At 32.9% G+C, this 22,371-nt stretch overlaps 1 protein-coding gene across 7 annotated transcripts in view; it reads left to right on the top strand.

Annotated features, from left to right (window-relative positions):
* The window catches only part of LOC132700285 (fasciclin-1), a 613,802-nt gene that overhangs the window by 584,085 nt on the left and 7,346 nt on the right, over positions 1–22,371 (top strand). For 5 of the 7 annotated variants that reach the window (XM_060667461.1, XM_060667464.1, XM_060667458.1 and 2 more), the window contains 5 exons: positions 2,522–2,742; positions 13,797–13,959; positions 14,011–14,212; positions 16,886–16,903; positions 19,302–19,319. In XM_060667461.1, the coding sequence (XP_060523444.1) occupies positions 2,522–2,742; positions 13,797–13,959; positions 14,011–14,212; positions 16,886–16,903; positions 19,302–19,319 (622 nt within the window). The remainder of the gene's footprint in view (positions 1–2,521; positions 2,743–13,796; positions 13,960–14,010; positions 14,213–16,885; positions 16,904–19,301; positions 19,320–22,371) is intronic. The other 2 variants (XM_060667459.1, XM_060667460.1) reach the window with 2 other exon arrangements.

The following is a 22,371-nucleotide window of genomic DNA, read 5'->3' on the forward strand; positions in this document are numbered from 1 at the left end:
ATATATATATATATATATATATATATATATATATATATATATATATATATGTTTATATATATATAGTATATATATATATATATATATATATATATATATATATATATATATATATATATATATATATATATATATATATATATATATATATATATATGTATATATATATATATATATATATATATATATATATATATATATATATATATATATATATATATATATATCCTGCGCACTATTTTGCATCCACCAACATGCAAAAGCATATTACATTTCGCGTCCATGACTATTTTACGTCCGAATATTAATATACTAAATTTAAACGATTCACTCAGTATTCGCCATATCTCTCTGATTCGTTTTAGTTTGCCTTTCTGGGAGTTGCAGTAGAACTGTGGTAACAAATGGTCCGGAAGCAATTTCGTTCATGATATGGGAAATATATATTTTTTTTAGTTCACGAAATTGGCACCACGTGGCGTAGCGATTGTCTACAGGCGCGTATATTATTTTTTCATTTTGAGGGCTATTTTAAGTCCTTTTCGAGGATACTTTCTCAGAGAAATGGCAACGTCGCATTATATTATTTTATTGCTTATTTTGAACTTTGAGTCTTCATCGGTGTTCTGATTTTGCTGTATTTCCATCATTCGTCCATTATATTATCAATTTTTTTATTAGTTTCTGGGCTAGACTGGATTAAATTTTTGTTTGTTTGTGTGTTACTGGTTGTTGATTTTCAAGTAGTTTTGGAGAGTAAATATTATTACTCTGAAATAAACAAAAAATGCTCCTAGGACTTCTGGATGCAAAGAAAAAATTTAATTAACCGTTAGCACTTTTATAAATTTTCCTTTTTAAAATACACATTTAATACAAAGCGTCTTAGATGGACGGACTGATTTCTCTGTATACCAATAAAAAAGAGACGGATGTAATTTAATGCTCAGTATAGACGCAGAAGCTGGGCAGTGTCGCTGGGCAATATACCACAGTTAAATCGTATCATTTAAATAAGCTCGGATGCATATTCATTATGTAGCTCATTATGTGGAGACTGAAATATAACATGCTAATGAAAGGGTATGAAATATTTTTAAAAAAGTAAAAGCAAAAAAATTGTGTATTTAAAAAACGTTTTATGTAGTGATTAACCTATTCAAGAATTTTCTAATAAACTTCTACAGGCTGTGGACAATAGGTTGACTTTTTCTGGATTTTTTCTTAATACAAAAAATTATTATGAAAAGAAGATGGAAGATGCATTAAAACGGCAACTGGTGAACAGGAGAAAAAACTTTGTTCGAGCCGTAGATAAAGCAACAGACAGTTATTACCAAATTATAAATTCTAAATAATATTAAATACCTATTACTACAAATTAACAATAAATGTTCAAAAATATGCCCTTGTACTTCGATAAACATGCTTAGTCCTCTTTTCTATATTTTCTTGGAAGTTTCTTAGCAAAAACGGTCTTATACTCCTGCACACCTCCCGAATCGTATTTCCTATATCTTCTGGTGTTGTAAGGGGATATTCATATACACGATTGCATTGCTATCATCAACTTCTTCAAGAAGTGGAGGTAAACCATTTTGCAAAAAGTTAAAATATCTAGGCACGTGAAGTGGTTCGCTAAAAAATATGGTCCGATAACTTTTAAAATGTTTTATTCCACACCACACATTAAGTGACCAAAGGTTTGGGTTTTACACTTCCCGTACCCAAAATAGATTAACTGTTGAATAATAATAATAACCGCTATTTTAGAGAAAAAAAATTAATCGGCCACTATTGTTTAATTTATAACGGTGTATTTACTGCCAACGAACTATTTTTGCTGCCTCACCTAGTATATAAATGGTAAATGAAAGTATTAAAAATCTGTACATGAGATACTTAATAAAAGTTGAAGATTTTTCGAAGATCTTTCAGAAAAAATAATAATATATTTGTTATGCCATTTAAGAAATGATCCAATATATTTATTTTAAAGACTCTGTAGCAACTACTGCAAATTCCGTTGTATATATCTTTTACTTTATCTTCTAATAACGTTAAAAGCAAAATATTAGTGAACTTCCTTTAAAAATAATGGCGCTATCGTGATTGTTGTGCAAAATCTACCATTTTTTTGAATGAAAATTTTGTAGAAGTATTAAAATATGTATTAGGTATGTGTTGCTATTAATAAAAAAAGTTGAAGAATTTATAATAACGTATGTTTTATTGACGCTTTTTTGAACAACCCTGTAAACTTTAAAATAATTTTAAATTGTGCATCCTAATAATCTTTACCATTTTTGTATTTATCATTTTCTCATAATTTTTTAAACCAATGAAATAATGAACTTTACTCTATCGCACCCTTGTACTGTATTTGCCAGTCCTATTTTTCTTTGAGGATTGACGCACTAGTGCCTTGGTATTGCTATAAAAATACATAACAAGGCGGCTCATAACTCATATGTTATATGTTATTACGTACTGTATGATATACCTACGTATTCTCTTTCAGATTCACCAAGCGCCGTCCCTAGCCAAAGGCAAGAATCTCTATTTTAACATAGCGAAAAACAGCAAAAACCGAACGCTGACGGTGGAAGGAGGCGGAGTCAACGCTACCGTGATTCAAGAAGATCTAGCCGCCAAAAACGGCATAATCCACGTCATCGATCGAGTATTGGGAGTACCTTATTCCACTATTTTGGACAAACTTCGCACAGATCCCATGTTGAGGTAGGCACGAACTTTTATTCCATCGAAAACAGAAAAAGTAAAATATAGAACGTTAGCATTACCACAATATTTTATATTTGATGTATCTATTTTAATTTTGGTTTTTATAACAAGTTTATCAATAATGAAAAGAACTTGGCGCCTGATGTTTCTTGAAAACGTGAAGAAGGTTCTACTTCCGAAATATATTATTTATAGGATTTTGTAAATAAAAATAAAAAATATGAAAGAAACCATGCTTTATAATATCATATATAGGCAATCGTTACAAGCTGTGTAAAACATTTCACAGAAATGAAAATCTAAAGGTATGTAAGACATCCAAACACTCTGCAAGTCGGAGAAGTTTAAGATACATTCAAAGACAGTTTAATAGGATTTTTTTTAGACAAAGTTAGCAATAAACGATAAATGCTGATAATTATAAAAAAATATTTTTATTAATATATTTATTAATACATTTATTAATACGTAGATATGGAGGTGCATATTTTGTAATATTGTATATAGCATTAGTTAATTAATTATTCTTAAAAGTAATTTTAAGTTTGTCTTATTTTCGTGAAATGAATATCATTAATGTGTAATTCTACTTCTATCAATTGATTAAGAATACTTTGCGGAGTATATCGTAATGTAAAAAAACGACGAATGTTAAGCTGCCTATGATGTGGTTGTTAATGATTTCAATGCCGTACTTCATCTTCCGACTGCTCATCGTTATCTATATAAACTGAAGCAGACGCAAAAGTAACAAAAGCATCATTATGCAACTATTCAATTAAACAATTAAAAAAAATTTTTTGTTATACCCTCTACCATGCCATATAAAGTTTATTCCACCTAATAAAATCTACCATTTTCGAAAGAAGAACTCGGGGGATAATGGCTCTATAAACCATTGCCATAAGCTGTAGTTTGGGTCTGATATTTTCTGGCATAAACTCTAACTTGTAATACTGTAACTGTAATACTGGCAACTATAACACATTTTTCAAACATCTAGAGTTTTTGGATTTCCCAATCACCAATAACTTTCTTTTCTCTGTTAATCTTAAATTGGTCATCATCAGCACAGTGATTTTTTTTTTGGGAATTTTTCCACCTTCACATTTCTCGTCTACGCATGTCAATATTCCATCCATCAGGCGTAAGCTTGCAGACTAATCCAGTTTTATGTCCATTGAATATGTCCTCACCCAAACTGCCTTTCAAATTATTGGCCACTTGTTTTGCAGCCAATCGCTTACATACGGACGGTTTTTTGCTTTTTGATTGATTATGTAAAACATCAAAATTGTCATCAAACTTGTGCATTTCTGAATTTAAACAAATGGCATAGTTAGAATCGTAATTTTTATTTCTATACGCTCTTTCGTGTTCGTTAATGCCTTTCTTAAATGTTCTACCTGTATGTACGATATAAATTTTATGACATGATCCACATTTCAAGTTTTAGATTCCGGATATTTGAATTTTTCGTGATTTAGATTTATTGTTATTTAAAAATTGCTTATGGTGTTTTCAGTTTTAAATATTGAGACCAAATTTAGATAAATGTTTCGAAACTTTCTTGTTAAGTTCTCCTATGTATTTTATTATTTTTTAAATTTTGACTTCAGTGTTTAATATGAGATGAGCAGAGTTCAAAGGGGACATAACTCTTGCTAAAAGCTATTTATTTCCTAATATTATTTTTTTTTTTAATTTTCAGTGGAAAGTGGGATGTAGATAAAATAAAAGGCATCCATTTTATGCGTGTGAGGGTGATTTCCCTCTGAGTGAGAATATTGTCCATTATTTTTATTATGCTTTATTATTTTAATGTTTTTAACATTAACACAAAATTTTTGAAAACACATTTTGGAGGTTGGTGGTAATTATTACTTGTTTTTCTCTGTGTTTGTGATTTGTTTTTGACATTACTCGATGATATGATATTGTATGCTCTGGTATATGGTCTGACTTAAGAAACTGTTTGGTATTTGTAATATATTCTAGAGAATCGATAGCTATGACTGTCCTTTGTGTACGTGCTCCTGGAAATACTATATCATTTTAAAAAGCCTCATTTTAAATTGAATTGACCATAGACATATGTAAGAGATCATGAAATTTACTGTTAATTGAAACTTGAGATTTTTAGCTAAAGCTAGTAATTTATAAACCTGTCATAAAGTTTATTATTAGAAAAGTTTGACATCACTGACTGCTTTTTAGTGGGTTTTATTAAATTGTGCAACTTGTATTTTTGTCTTAGATATTTTTTATGTGTTTGAGTCTGAGATCAAGGCCTTTACATAAATCCAATGTGTATCTCTCTTGTTGTACTGATGTCTTCGTGGTTCTTTCGTTCTTGAGCGTTAGTTTCATAAATTTCAGATATACTCTGTTGTGTAAGCACTTGTTGAAAAAACGAAATGGTTTGAACGTATAGTCGCCATTGTAGTAATAGTTTAAAATATCAAATAGCCAAGAAACAATTTTTAGCTTCGTTCAAACATTGAACTGCGGTGGCTTTTACTTGATGAAAATCCATTTAACTCAATTAACTTAGACCAAAAAATGTCCAGATTTTTACAGTTATTTATTCGATTTTGACAGCTGTTTCGGCAACAACGTTTATCAAATACCAAAAATGGGAATATCGTGACATCTATATATATATAAACAGGAAGTAATAGATTATTAATTACCGTTGTAGGGCTATAAATTTAAATTTAACAAAATTGCTTTTAAAACTGAAAACATCATAGGAAAAAATTTTAAAAAACCATAAAACTAAATCGCGAATAACTCAGAAATTCGGAGTATACGACCTAAAATGTATCATATATTATAGATATTAGAGAAACAGGTAGAACATTTTAGAAAGGCATTAACGAACATAAAAGAGCGTAGAAAAATAAAATTCTAACTACGCCATTCATTTAAATTCAGAAATGCTCAATTTTGACGATAATTTTTATATTTTACATAATGAAATCAAGAGATTAAATCTATGAGAAGCTATGTAGATTAACAAATTTAAATTTATAATCCTGCACCTGTAATTAAGAATCGGAATATTGTAATAATAATTGTGATATTGTATTTTGTATTTCATTACGGCACGGTATTGCCGAAACAGCTGTCTATGAACCAATGAATAAGTGTGAATATCTGAACATTTTTTGTTCTAATTTAATTGTGTTAATGAATTTTTATCATGTAAAAGCCGCCTTAGTTCAAGTTTTCCCACTGGTTATATTATGGCTTTTTAAAACGTTTCGAGCAATTCTTTATCTTTAACTCTCTTCGTTCCAGGTCAGATTTTTACTCCTTTGCTGACAAAACCATTTGAAAAACCCCTGATCAACAGCAAAATTCTAAGGCTTTTACATTTCCGATATTTTTTCAATATTTCTCTAGCGGCGAGCGCTTACAGAATTCGGTGAATCCCCAGCGGTGAAATAGCATTTGTGTTTCGTTATAAAAAGAAAAATCTTGTTTTATCCGGCAGTCCATTATAAATGAATTCGTCATTTTAAAATACCAGCAATTTCCAAATCAGACCATACGGTTACACCACTTGCGTTTCACTGCGTGGCAAATAATCCGGATTCGAAGGTGCGATGCGAGGCTTCGATTTGTGAATTCGTCGGCGGTCTTTTCGAGCCCCGCCAGAAAAAAAAAACAAGTTCGTAATCGAAAAACGGCGAACATCCGGCGAATCCGTATTAATCAATTTACTGTGCCGATAACAATAACGGAAAAAACATTGTTTCGGGGCAAATTAAACCGAGACTGGCTGCGGGGTCCGAAAAGGAGGAACGCAAACACAGTTTTGGAAGCGGCTAACGAATTATTCATACATCTGTGCATCCGTTATGACACGGATTTTCCGTGTACGATGTATTGCCTCTATTTTTAACTCGTTGTTTCACGCAGGAGTTCACTTTGCAAACACGTTGTGCCGATCGTGAACTTTGTTTTTTTGTACACATATAATGTGTAGTGAAAGCTCTAATAAACGGACACTCACAAATTATATACGAGGTTAGCGCCAAAATTTCCCGGCCTGACATAGAGGCAGCTCCAGTATCACGATAAAACTTTGTCTTCTTTTAAATATATATCTTAGTAGGCTGCGCCAAATAGTTTCTTATTGACAGCATTTTAAACAAGACGTGTCCGAAAAAATGTCGCAAATAACGCAAATTGAGTATAGAGCAGTCATAAAGTTTTTGACAAAAGAAGGGTTAGCACCTAAAATTATTAAAGAAAGGCTGGATGGTGTGTATGGCCAAAGTTCTTCTTCGTATTCTGTAGTGAAAAAATGGCCAAAACGTTTTCGAATGGGGTAGGAGTCCCTTGAAGATGAGTCAAGAACTGGTCGATCAGTGGAGATCATAACGGAAGATATTGTTGCGATTTCGGAAGAGGTGGTATTGAGTGATCGACGTTTAAAAGTCAAGGAAATCTCATAAGTTACTAAAATTTCTGATACAAGTATTCGTCGAATCCTGCATGATCATTTAGGTATGCATAAGATTAGTGCAAGATGGGTTCCTAAAAACCTTTCGGCAATTCAAAAACAACGCCGTGTCGAGTGTGCGCGGTCTTTTTTTAAACTCTTTGGATCGGAACCGAAGCCTATGATACAAACTATTGTGACGGGAGATGAAACTATGGTTCTCTATTATGACCCTCTACCGAAAAAAGAATCAATGGAGTGGCGTCCTAAGGGTGAAGCACCTCCAAGAAAATTCAGAGTCTGCCAGTCAACAAAAAAGGTGATGGCCACGATCTTTTTTGATTGTGAAGGAATTCTTTTGATAAATTTTAAAGAAACTAATACCACTGTCAATGGTAAATATTACGCAATATGATTGCATAAATTGCGAGACTACATACGTGTAAAACGTTGAGGGAAACTGTCCAGAGGCGTGCGTCTTTTGCACCTGTGCAAAGTTGAGTTAAAAGAGGCTGTTTTAGCTCATTTTGCAGACAAACCAAAAGAATATATTTTTTAAACGGATTGAGTTGTTAATAAAGAGATGTAATCAGTTAAGGGGGATTATATTGAAAAATAATAAAAAATTCTTACTCTACTTTGTTTCTTTCATATTCAGGCCGGGAAATTTTGGCGCTGCCCTCGTAAAATATAATATATATATAAAATATAAATAAGTATATACGTACATTTTTAAAGAATTTATTTTATCCACATGTTATATGCATATACACACAAATAAGTAGGAAGCAAATCAGTAAAATATTATTTAGTCGTTGCGTTTTGAAAAAAAATTAAAATGTTTTTCGGACGAAATCTTTCCATATTGAGGGGACAATTTTCATCCCAAGTTCCTAGATGTTTTCAAGACTGAAATGCAAATTTCTTGAACCTAGAAATGTGATTTAGAGCTTCACCATATCAATTTATCGACTTCGAACTGCATGATGCTGCTGACATTACTCTTTCTGCTTCTTCTTCTGAGTCATTTGGACTATCTTCTTCAAATGGGGCTGGACTTTCTTCATCGAAATTTGGAGATTTATCAACGACCCCTTCTTCTTCTGTTATATTACCGTCTACGTACATTTCGATTACATTTGAGTTGTACACTACATTCTAAGTTGGATACACTTTTTCTAGCCAAAACAATTCTTAATCATCTATTCATTAATTTTATGCCATAATGTTTTTATGAAGTACAAAGGCTCGAAGACTTGATGGTCTTGACTAGTTCAGATAAACTTTAAACATCTTCCGTTTTGGTTAAAACGTGTTTTAAAATCAAAGGTTGATAATTAAATGTGTATACCTTTATCCAAGGGCTTGCGAAAAAAATTTTCACATTTTTCAGCTTCATTTCACCAGGATGATGGCCGGTATTGTCCAAGAACAAAAGAACTTGCCTATTTTGGATACCTATTTGCGCTCCAATTTGAGCAACCATTCAGACAGGATCCATGCCTTTTTGTTTGATTTCCAAGTTGCTAGAAGATCTTTTATAGCAACATTTTTGAAAGCGCTAGAACTGGCGGCTTTTTGAATCACCAGCAGATCTTGTTCATCACCGGCCACATTATCGCAAAATAAAATGATTATTCTGCCTTTACATAATTTATTAAGAGTTTTGTCCGTTAACGAGCGGAAAAAACAGTCTATTCTTATCTACGTTGTACACATTGTGTGGTGCGTAGTGTAGTAAACATATACATCAACTTGATAACCGCTATTGAAATTTTCTAGCCGAAATATCGTGTTAAAAAAGTTTTAGGCAACGGAAGTTCGAAGCGCCAGTATTAACCACTTTATTATGTCTCTTGCGCCACTTTTGAATCCACCCGTCCGAGGCACTGAAATTTTGATAAATCAAATTTGTTGCCATCTCTTTAGCTTTCACTAGCAGTTCTGATATTGGAATGTTCCAGCTTTTAGCTTGCTCAAACCATTCTGATCTCTTATTTATTAGAGCTGTCCGCAATTGACTATATCGTTGCTAACAGATAACAGATACAGACTTCAGAATAGTTTACTATCCAGACGTAGGAAGCGATCACAACTTGCTATTTGCAAAAATAACACAAGTAACAATATCACTAATAACACGGGTATCAAAATAAAACATAGAGTAAGCATATATACGAAAGAAAGGGAAAGAGAAAATTCAAATAAATAGGGGAGGATGGGTATAAATACTTAAAGGGAGAAAATGAAAAGCTAACATTGAAAAAAAAATAAAAACACCAGAACCCGTTCAGAAATCATAAAACAATGTAAAGAAAAAAAACGTATCGAACCTACAGAATACTATGAACACTGCTAGTAAGACAAACAAAAAAAAATTATTTGGGAAATCTTATCAAAGCGAATGGAGGACCATAAAAGCAAATTTGGCGCTTTATTAGGACCCAAAGAAAAGAGGTCACTGAGTTAGCCGAAACCAATCAGATAGCAAGGAAAAACTGGGTCAGCTATATAGGGTGTTGATGGTTGATGGTGCCTTAGACGTTTACGATGATCAGTACGTTGGATTGATCTGAAAAGTCGGTTAGTTCCATAAGTTCTATCTCTATCTCTATATATAATACTTTCTTTTTACATAATACGCTCCTCTCCTTTAGTGGTTTTCGACGAAAATTTTTTTTTCTTTATTTTTTAAACAAAACATAATTATCTTCTCACACCTAAGCCGTTTGGTTTCTGAAATAAAAGCAAGTTCCTCTGAAAACTGGATTACTTTGGCTTAATTCATCTTTTATATGGACATTAGGTGCATTAGGTTAATGTTAATGTTGAATAATTTATATTCCGTTTGACAGTTCAATAAAGATGTATTCATGGTGCAAAATTTTGATAATAAAATCGGTTCAAAATGGAAGGAAACCAATACTCTAATGCTGTTTTAATGAATATGTTTATTGTGCCTCGACAATGCAACCACATTATAGACAGAACATCCAGAAAATTTAATGAAACGAATCCTTATTTACAACACATGAACAAAAGAAAATTTTCCACAATGAAGAAAAGCTTTACAAACTATTTTGCGAGAAACATTTTCAAAACTATTTATACTAACAAAATATTAGAAAAATGAATCAAATTTTTACATTACGTGTTCGAATTGTGCACCATTGCATTCTAAACACTTTAAAATTTGTTGAAGTAGACTGATGATAGTAGCCTTCTTTATCTCCGATGGATATATTTGTTGAATCATTCCTTCTGCTCTGCACCGGTGTCAAATAGACACGTAACTTTAACTTACACCATTGGTAAAAATCTAATGGCGTCAGGTCGAGCGATCTGGATGGCCAATCCCATGACCCCAAAATAATTCGTATAACTCTTGTGACACCTCTTCAGTGCCAGCTCAGCCGAGGCTCCACCTAGTTCGCACTAAGAGGTGCGAAGTTCCTGAAGGCTAAGATTCTCGAGAAAATAATTTACCACCGTTCTTAATATTTGATACGATGGTTCATCGTAAATTAAAAAACTTGCTTTATTATCTTTAACAAACACAACACATTTAAACTAAATTTCCTTTGAAGTCCTATTTCTTTGCTTTTGTTCCAGAAGCAAAACAATTTAGGTATGGGAACATGATACATCGTTCGAAAGGGAATTTAGTTTGCTCTGAGGATATGTGTATGTGATATGGGTGTTAGATTCTAGAAAAGCACTTTTCACCATTTGTATATGTGGTAGGCACATCATTAGTTTTGACCAACTCTGTATAATATAGAACTAACTGTTCAGTGTCTCCAGTTTCGTAGTAATACAAATTTTATTAAAGCTATGTTTTGGTGGGAAACGAAAACAATCATAAAGTTTGCCGGATCGGAGAATGCAATAATATACACTCCTATTTAAAATTTCAATGTTGATGCTACTTTTTCGAAAAAGCGGTAACATCGCAGCGTTAAAAATAATTTAGAGAGATAGAGCATGGCCACTTATGGAACTAACCAAAATTTTCAGAAGAATCCAATATCAATAAATTCGAAACGGTGCATCGGACGGCAATGGTTCACATATATTGTGGAATTCACCTGTTAAAGCGCCATCAGGAAATGCAAAAATATACTGGGCATTTTATGTACAAAAATTGAGAGAAGCATCAAAATATTTCAATTTTATTTAATGTGAATATGCAATGTAACAAAAACCTTTCCAACATAACCTGAATCCCGAAGATTTTGTATATGGGTGATTTGTATTGTGTGTTCTCACTCATTTTAGTATTAATTAGATGACCTTCAACATATTTCATCATATTTTATATATAAAATCATTCGCCGTTCAAAGAGAAAACACAATAAATCAGCTATACGAGAGGGTACCCAAAAAAAACCGGAATCATTTTTTATAAACTATATATTGTTTTGAAAATCACAGAAAACCTTATCCCCTTCAAAATACTTTCCATTACAACTAATACATTTGTACCAGCGACGCTTCCGCTGTTCGAAACATTTTTTATATTCATCTTTGGCTATAGCCGACAGCTCATCCAACAGAAATGGCTGTGTGTGCAGGTGCATAATCGTGGTGAAAGAACCAGTCCCCTTCCAGATAAAAAGCTTGATTAACGGTCTCACCTGGTGGATAGAACTCTGGATGAACTGCGCCGTTGATGTTGAAAAAGCAAATCAGCATCGTTTTGATGTTTGATTTGACCTGACGACATTTTTTTAGACGGGGAGACAGTGACGTCTTCCATTGGCTGGACTGTTGCTTCGTTTCTGGATCGTAACCATAGCACCATGACTCGTCATCTTTGAAAGAAAATCTGGATCCGTTTCAAGCTATTGATTCAAAGCACGACATGTTTTGAACTCGATGTTCTTTTTGCATGTCAGTCAGAACACGAGGAACAAACTTGGCAGCAACTCTTTTCATTCCCAAATTTTCGGTTAAAATTCGCTGAACCGTGCTCCAAGACAACCCACTAATCTTTGATAATTGTTCAATTGTCTGTCGACGGTCTGTGAGCACAAACTCTCGAATCTTTTCAATATTTTCGTCGATTCGAGCAGTTGATGGACGTCCAGAACGAGGTCGGTCATCAATTAACTCGCCATTTTTGAAGAGAACAAACCACTGGTACACTTCAGTTTTTCGTCTTTAAAAGCTGTTTTTAACATTGAAACAGTTTCAGCAGCACTTTTACCGAGCAGAAAACAAAATTTCACAGCTGCACGTTGTTCTTTTAAACTTGCCATCGAAAAAAACGAAATAACAAAAAACAGCGTTAACAAAAAATGGCACTGCAAGTGAACAAAACAAACTAAATTTAAAACGAAGGTGGGGTTGAACTTGCAATCCACAACCTAGCGGCCGAAAGGTGTACTATACAAGCTCTGCTCGCGGCAATTCAATTCCGGTTTTTATGGGTACCCCCTCGTATACTGCATATACTAAGTACTGTTTGGAGTTGAAGAAATAGTGGATAAATGAATCAGTACCCTGTAACCGTGAAAGTTTTAAATTTGTGGTAAAGTTGTAGTAAAATCCTTTGAGGCTTTTATTTACAGTCAAATAGGTGAATAATAAGTCTAGTTTTAAATTCTTAGAAACTTTAAGTAAACAAAGTAACTATCCCTTATTTCAAAATGTAATGAAATATCTGATGTTTCATTTTTAAAAAGTGTATCTTTATTTAACCACCCTGTAATTTTATTGTAATTGAGTAACAATTGAAATAATACAAAAAAAATCATCTGCTATAAACTTTTCTTATAACGCTTTTTACAAAACTTATGGATTCCTACTGCGTCGAAATTGCTGACGTTTCGCCAATCATCCTGTTGGCTTCTTCAGGGATTGACTGAAACTGGCTCTCATTTTAATCTGTACCTGCTTATATATTGTTTGAGGGGGCGGAGCTAAATGAGGGGCATGAATACCGTCTCGGATGACTGATTCCCAAATTGGTGACAGGTAGAGACCTGAGTCGCGGTTAAGATTGTTAGGTTGTTTATAGATTTCTATAGACTCTCAGATTTTTCTTTTGTCTAAGAACTGATTACATACAAGAATTTTAGTTTTATCGAATAAAATTTTATGTCCGGTTTCATGAGTGTGTTCGGCAACAGCTGATGAGTTTATTTGTCTTAGTCGTAAGGCTCCTTCGTGTTCTTTGAGCCTAGTTGAATGGTGTAAACTCCTAGCAGCTCACATGGAATTTTGTCTTCGACGGACCGAAGATTATATTACATTATACTTCTTTAGAACTTTTGATAAGTGGTCAGTGATGTTCTTCTTCTTCTAAAGAAGGATAACGTCAAAACCAGATTTACCACTTGTCCAAAAATCTCTCAACATCTTCAGTCCGTCAAAGACAAAATTTCATTTGAGATGCCAGGAGTTTACACAATTCCATGCATATGCAAAGAATACATTGGAGAGACCGGACGAAAAAAGAAACCAATAGAGGACCTAAAAGTGTGCGCAGTTTTTTACAAACTCTACCTGTTCAGTTCAAACCGATCAATTTTATGCCGTAACTGATTTGTCAATCAATCTGACCAACTAATTGACTGACTTATTTATCTTGCAGCGACTCTTATAAACTTGGTGCAATGGAGGGATTCAACAACCAGTTGGGAGATCTAAACAAGAAATTCACATATTTCGTCCCAAGTAATAGGGCGTGGAAAGAGGCCCAAGTGGTCATGCCTTCAGCTATCAAGAAACTGTTCATGAGGGACTACGCTTATCACGTAAAATAAACAGCACTTTTTACCGTGCAGGATAATCATTGTCATTTTAAGGCGACGAGAACATTGCAACAACACCTCATCTTGGGCGAAGTGTTTACGATGGAAGCCATTAAGTTGATGACCAAAACGTCCTTCTCCAATAACTACACCGGGTACGGCGAAGTATACCCAGGAAAATTGAGACCTGAGACCGTTTCACTGCCTACGCTTAGAGGTTCTCTCCAACTTTACGTAGAAGAGAAAAATGATAACAGTAAGTACCTTTGCAGCAAAACGATTTAAATTACAAAAATCATCAGGTGTAGGCTTTCAAAATATTAGTAATAAGATTTCAGTTTTGGTTTAAGTAGCTATAAAGCAGTATTCTGGTCAACCATTTTTGTTACAACACTGATTAACTGTGATTTATAGTGATTTATCCGTGGTTTAGCGAGTATTTAAATCTTATTTATGTATTAAATTATTTTATCCATTACTATTTCAGCCCCTTTAGATCCACATAACTTAACATTCTGCGTTAAAGCTAGCAAATCTGGACTGTGTATGGACTTATTGACAATTTAAAATAATTTGTGGGTATACGTTTTTAGGCATATTTATCGTTTGTGCAAATTACACTGGCTCACGTTTGTTTATTACAACCTGCCCCATTCGAAATATCAAAAAACAATTCGAGATTTGATTGTTAAACAATAAATACTGCATACTAGGCACACAATAACGCTAATTGTAATAGCAATAACTTCGTAGATATTTCTAAGTTGTCCTCCTATTGTACAGTGTGTCCCATTTTTTTATGGTTTTACGACGATTAATAAAGCTAGCGTGTTGACCTTTACGTCACGCAAAGCTACTTTTTCATGAAATAAAAAGTCGCACAAACGGAAATAGATAGATAGATAAAGGATAATTTTGAAAATGTCTGTTTTTTAAATGCCCTTTGCAGTTGAAACCTGATCTGAATCGGGTTTTTAACATAAAATCCAACGGGGTAGTCTAGTGGGGTAGTTTTGACATATAAACTAAATTTGTGTTTTTTTTAACTTAAATAATTCATTTTAACTGTAACACGATAAACGATATCTTGCATCTAGAGCAAAAAACTGTGGCTTCTGAATTACAGAAAGGAAAATAAAAAGAAATATAAAGACGTAGTAATTTGGTCTGATGAGCAGGATTGTACAGTACTGATATTTTTGCAGTGATTACCACGTCGTTATATAAAATGAAAACACGAGATTTGGCTTCAGTATCTCTTGCTTTTTTGCAGCAAACAAAAAATATACAGAGTGCATTTAACGTACTCAGACCAAGATATAATCTTACTGCGCAATAACAGCGTCTTAAATTACTTTACAAATTTTGAGTGTTGAATCCTTAATTGTACAGACCCCAATATGCATGCAACCACAAGAATACGTAAAAAACAAACAATACAGATCAGTTGTCATCTTTAGATAGGGTGCGAGAAATACAAATTACTCAATATCACCTAGGTAAGCCGTAAAACCATCAAAAATGGGACACACTGTAAAGGGAAATCATTTTTCGTATAAAAAATTCATTAGAAAAACAGTCAAAGAAGATATTTCCAGTCTTTCAAGGTCCCAAAGAGGCGTAACCGCACTCTGTAAGTGTATCTAGTTGAGTCTAAAACCCATCTAGAAAATATACGTACATGGTGACCCTTCTCTCGAAACCTAGGGGGGTTGCAAAAAAAAAATTAAATACAAAAGTTTTTTATTTTCTTTTATTTTTCTAATAGTCACTTTTTTATATACAGGGTGGTAAAACAAAGTTACATTTTTTTAAATGGAGCAACCTACATTTTATTGCATTTTTATATAGTCCTTTGAAACAAAAATTCAATGATATATATGAGTATGGCACCGTTTGGCGATCATCTTCAGAATTCAGGGTATGTTTAAACCATCATTGTTGGATTGCTTATTAACTATTTAAACTTTTTTCCATCCGTTATTTTTACGAAAATAATGCTTTTTTTTTAATTCTTTTTTTTCTTTTAAAATATTTTCTTAAAATACGCGCGGTGTTACCACGTTTCCCAAAATGATACTTTCCTCAATTTTCTTAAATGAGACACCCTGTATAAATTATTGGATTTTCGAATGATAATTTTAATTATATAACATAGATAAAAGTAAGAACTGGGTACAAGATTTAAATTATTAAGATATGAAACTGGGAATTAAGCCAAATTATTATTATTAAATATTCGAAAATCCGTTAATTTACAGGATGTGTCATTTAAGAAAATTTAGAAAAGTATCATTTTGCGAAACGTGCTATTTTAAGAAAATATATTAAATTTAATCATTGCCTAATAAAAAGCAAAAATTAAAAAAAGCAATAATAAAAATAATAGACGGAAAAAAGTTTAAAAAGTTAATAAGCAGCCCAACAATGATGGTTTAAACATAACCCGAATTCTAAAGAAGATCGCTAATAAGTTCGAAACGGTACACACGCATATATATCGTTGAATTTGTATTTGAAAGGACTATCCAACAATGCAATAAAATGTAGGGTGTTCTATTTCAAAAAAAAATATTTTATTTTACCACCCTGTATATAAAAAGTGACGATTAGAAAAAAAAAAGGTGATTTTAATTGAAACAACTTTTGTATTTAAAATTTTTCGCAACCCCCGTAGGTTTCGAGATATTTTTTCTTGCTATCTATTATAATTTTCAGATGGGAAAAAAAATCTGCAGTCAACCAACGTATTATGTGAATCGTAGCGTGTATTTAGAAAAAAATCAACTATTCTCACCACGTAACTCACATCAGACACAATTTCCTTTTTGAGTTTTACATTAGGGTCGAATTCGAAACATACCACACTACCCTTGGCAGTTTGTTTATTTATTTTTTATTTATTTTTTGTTTGTTTTCCATGACACAGACATCCCCGGTAACTCAAGTAAGTCGGTTTTATGTTGTCGCTTTAAATCTCAGTTTCAGTATTAATAACAAATTATATAAATTTATATAAAAATAATTAGATGGTTTAGTAATTGACTGATAAACACTGATGCTGAAAATGAGATTATGTCACGGCCTTTTGAGACACGAGTGATCACCACAGCACACATCACCACACACTTTATTTTAATATCTGCTGTGTAGTCGCTTCATTTTCTCATGGCAGTCACTCCATATTATTTAAAAACCAAGTAAGAAGAAAAAAACAATTTCCCAAAAATTAGGATCAAAATCATGTTGAAGAAATTTTCGAATAACTTTAATTTTTTTTTTTTCAAAGAAACTTGCACAAGCTACTATAATACTATTTACAAAACTTCTGGATTCCTCCTGCTAGAGAGAATTAAGCTCTCAACATCAACTTCGATTCAACAATAACCGACGCAGGAATCCATATTGTGTGTCGAATAACTGTTTTGTTTTTTTCACTTGTTGACTTATTTATGAACAATATATTAAGTATTTGAAATTTAATTTAAACATCAAATATCAAATCAATCTGTATACTACGCTACTGCTACTACGCTAATCTCTTACCAGAAACGAGAGATAAAAACGAACCAGAGATATTAGTAGCCGACAGTGAATGGAACTTACATCATTTAAAAGAAAATCTATAAAAGTCAATATACAAAGTAATCAGTTCTCTAAGTGGGTTGTACGGTAAAATTCTCCAAAAAAAGAATAGAAAAGAAGTTGACAGAAATGCATGGATAAAATGGCTCTCGCACTGGCAGATCCTGTACGGACAATCTTTTTGCTCTTAGTCAAGTGTTATAAAAAAGAAACGCAAGAAATTTTAATACCCACCCAAAAAAAATTCATGTTACTTAATAAACTTTTTGAAGTGGTAACCTTAAGTTGGCATATATTATATATAATGACGACCACAGAATAATAAAAGTAGGAATTTTACTGAATTTCCATTAAATTTTTTTAAAGGAAACTACTACAAAATCCAGATAAAAGCGAAAGTGTTTTTTTAATCTTTTATCAAATAGTTTGCTATAAAAAAATACTCCATCTGCCAAGTTTGTGGTTAAAATAGGTATCTTGTTATTTAGATTGATTACAGAAATATGACACATTGATATTTTTGAACGATATTTTCTCCAAAATGATTAGAAATGTCGAAAAAAGAACATTTTCTACTTGGATTTGTCGGTAAAATACAGAAATGAAGAAATATAAAGTGTGTTTTATTTAAAACAAGAAAGTTTATATCACTTCCGGAGTTATCGCTTGGGTAGTAATTTCATTGACGCCCGGTATATTATAGTATCATAATTCGATATACTGTGGTAATATGTAAAAAACAAACAACATTTTTTGGTTATTTTAAATTTAAATATCGTTTGGAGTATTGAATACAATCCAGAAAAAAACATACATTTTTTTTGCTTTTCAACAACACGCCACTAAGTCCTGCGCAGTTCATTTATCTTAAGAAAACATTGCGACTACAGAAATAAATACTAATATACTGGGTGTTGTTTTCAGCATTAATTTTTTTTTACTTTCTTTTAATTTATAAGGAATTCCATTCTATATTATTAAACCTTAACAGGCAACAACTTTTTGGCCAAAGTTGATCAGTTGATCAATCCTGATTCAACGATTCCTTATTAGCAAAACTTTTGCCAAGATATTTCTGAAATGGGTACCTGTGTCCAAAAAATTTGCCTTAGAATTTCCTTTAAACAAAAACTACACTGGTTCATTTAAGTCATAAATTTGTTGTTCTATTCGTTTTTTGAAGGTTTTTGAATACAGTCTCGAAGGGAACTTTGTTACTTTGTTAATTTGAGTAAATTCGATATATGGGCCGTTTTCATCAATTCTGAGGTATTTGTTTGCCTCTCACAACAAATGAGAAACAATTGAGAGCAGTTAGAATAGTAAGTTTTGTCCATTTTTTGCCCATCTTTCACTCTGCTAAGAGCCTTTCTTACTTCTTCATCTGACATTAGATCTTCTTCTACCTATCAACCTATCTAAGATATATCTGTCATCTTGATTCTTATAAGCTCTGGGCGATTTTCAGTGAACAATTGCTTATAATCTCAACATATCCACTCCCTTCACTGTATAAGGCTATTCGGTGTCATATACCCTATTTACTGATTAGAATGACTCACCAAAGTCCTGTTTGGCAATCCGATTTCAATTTAGGTCGAAAAGATAGTAATACGAATTCAGAAATTCAGAAACAGTTAAAAATAGGAACTGACAGATCTCTTCTAGAAGAAGAAGAAATCGACTTACTTGGTTTTTCAATTGTATGGGAGGATAGATGCTCGTGTTTTCTTTTCAATAAATGTCATTTTTTTGTTTAGGCCGTAATTATGGCCCAGGTATGTACAGTAGGTAGATGAAATTATAGCGTAGGATTTATTTAAGTTGTTGAAGTAGATTTAGTAGATGTAGTTCGTCCAGAAACGCCTCTAAGCAAATCGCAATTACGGAAAATCGTCGCGACAGCTGCGGCATAAAGTTCCCAACTCACAAAGTATCTCTCTTTGTAATTATTGCTAAACGATGTAACAATTAATAACGTATGCACTAGTTTTAGAAATAACATTAAACTCCAACGAGTTAGTTAAGCAACGTAGACGGCGGTTTTGGGCGGGTAATTAACTATACATAGTTCGCTCATTCAAGACATACTTCGAGCATTTCGACAGTTTCAATTTAAGTTGAAATAGTACTTAATACATGAAGTTATTTGTTTAATTGAGTCGAATATATATCACGTTTCGTAAGTAAGTATTTAGAATCAAAACTATAAAGTGCAATATGAAAACCAAAAATATTTTCAAATAGAAAATCGAGAGAAAAGAAACATATTTGTCCTTCACACCAATTCCATGTAAAATCTTTTCTTTTATGAAAAATTAATCGTTTTATTAAACATTATTTGCTCGTATTTGCATCACCCGATTTGGTTTCGTTTTGTTAAGTTGTAAGCTATGATTCATGTGAATGTTTATGTAACGCATTAAATAAAAAGGGTCTCTAAATCACCCTTTATGTTTTATGTGTGGTCATCTTATCAATCTTTTTTATAAAAAATGCGTCGAAGTTGTTATTTAAGCTGTTTTAATTTTTCCGACTTATCCCACGACAAAGCAAAAAATCTCATCACATCACCTACCTCCGACAAAAAATATTTCTCTAAAATTTTCCTCGACCACAGTTTTTCTTCTCTGCGATCTAGGTAATAGATGTAAATGTTATTATTGTCAATCATACAGTAACAGTAACAATGGAGTGCTTATTATAACAAAAAAACAAATAAAATCTATAAACACCACCTACAAATTTTACGTAAGCAAATTTAAAGAAGCAGTTTTCATTAGAAACAATGAAAACATGTTCAACAATCCAAAAGTGGATATACCAACAATTTGGCAACCTCTAATAAGGCGCACCAATGCTGGCGTTCTAGTTGAACATCTTCACGCCTCACCCGACTCCGTCATGGATGAGCGCCGTTGCCTAGTATATAAGTTTAGTTTACACTTGCTAACGGGTAGTGATTCAACTGTCCGAAACGTTGTGTAAGTAAAAAATAAAGACAATGGAAGTTGGAATGGACCTCCTTTTAGTATTTCTACTGAATCAGTGTCTACCACCTTCAAGCAAAAGATCTAACTAACACATATTCATTCAGTATAAATGATCTACTAATTAGGGTGCTCCATATTTGCTCACAGAGTCTTGAGTCATGGTTGTTTAACACAAACACAACACCATCTATTCAGGTTAGTAAATTTATCTTACCTTGCCTTAACAACCAATATTGAATTCTTCAGTTTCTCTTCTCCTCGATCTTGACCCGACAATAGTGCATCCTGTATATTCTCTTTGGAACTCCAAGAATGTTTGATTCATCGTCGGAGGAGACAATTTCTTCATCCCATATCCCGCTATTTGAAAACAACTTTTTTCCTGAAACCTGCTCAACTTGTCTGATCTTCTAGCGGTTCTAACGTCTCTCGCACCATCGGCAGTTGAATAATCGGCGACTTTCCTTCTGTCCTGATATCTATTGGTTTGTCCGCTCTTTAGAGCTCTTAGTCTTCTTGTATCTTGTCCCACCTTTCCCTTGTGTCGAGCATTCCGTGTATTATTTCAGCTGGTATTACCTTCTCCAATAGTACACCGAGTGGTTCACCGATTTTGTTTATTTGACTTGACTTTTCTCCGCAGTCGATTTCCCAGGTTAATATACGCTCTGAAGCATCCATGACCTGTAAAAAGTTGGGTTAGGTGGCAGTCCAGTCTGTGGAATTATTTTTCTCTCGGCCAGTCAATTAATCTTTTATATTTAGATATTATGGTACTTGGGATGGTTGGATGAACGTACTTTAATCAGATGTTTAAATAGCTTGACAGGAAAATCCCCCAGGTAAAAAGGTCCATATGAATTTAGCACTGTATTTATATTTACAAATCTTCGAATCATCGAACATACTGACAAAACCATGATATGTCTCTCCTCAACAATATATAAGCAGCAACAGAGTAGAATGCGATCCAGTTTCATTTAAGCTCTGAAGAAGCCAACAGGATGATTGGCGAAATGTCAACAACTTAGTTATTCTTCCTTCTAATGTTTGGGATATTGCCGCGCCATTCCCCTTGACTTTTATAATGTAAATGTATCATCAACAAATGAAGAGTACAGGGGAAAAAAGATGGGAATCTAAACACCTTAATTCTGAGTAATTTTGAAGACTACTCTAGAACATGGTAAGTAAACAAAAATAAAATTTTGGAATATAATTATGGCTAACTTGAACTAAAATACTTTTTGACAGAATATAGAAAAAATGTATAAATTGTCAAACTTGGGAATAAAGATCTTATCAATGTGGTATTCCTGTAAAAAAATTCTGCCTTTTTTGAGAGCAGAATCTTTTTAAATGCTGTAGGTCTTGAAATTTAGCTTTATATACAGGTATTGGCCCATCATAAGCTAAAGTTGGAAGCAAAAAACACTTCTCAGGTAGCGAGAGTCTTCTTCCTTTTTTCTTTTGTGACAACATTTTCAAGTTCTCGACCATTATAACTTTCCCTATGTGTCATCACACGAGGGTGATTTTCGGTTACAGTTAATTCTTTGACCGGTCTTGAAAGAAAAGGACACTTGGGCATACAGATATTCGCCAAAAATTTGGTCCAACTCTTAAAAATAGACTTATCTTCAAAATAAAAAACTTTAAAAGGGCTTGGTTTTGTTGGAGAATTCCTTAAAACTGAGGCAGTTCAACGTACGTCTTCTGTTTCACTAATCCCATATTCATATGGCATTCTAGATACGAATGTCCACGAACAGGAAAAACCGTTTTGATTGTGTTTAGTCTTTTCACAAAATGAACAACAATATAATGTAACATTCTA

The sequence above is a fragment of the Cylas formicarius genome, unplaced genomic scaffold, assembly GCF_029955315.1.
Source record: "Cylas formicarius isolate icCylForm1 unplaced genomic scaffold, icCylForm1.1 PGA_scaffold_4__25_contigs__length_36172078, whole genome shotgun sequence".
NCBI classification, from domain to species: Eukaryota; Metazoa; Arthropoda; class Insecta; order Coleoptera; family Brentidae; genus Cylas; species Cylas formicarius.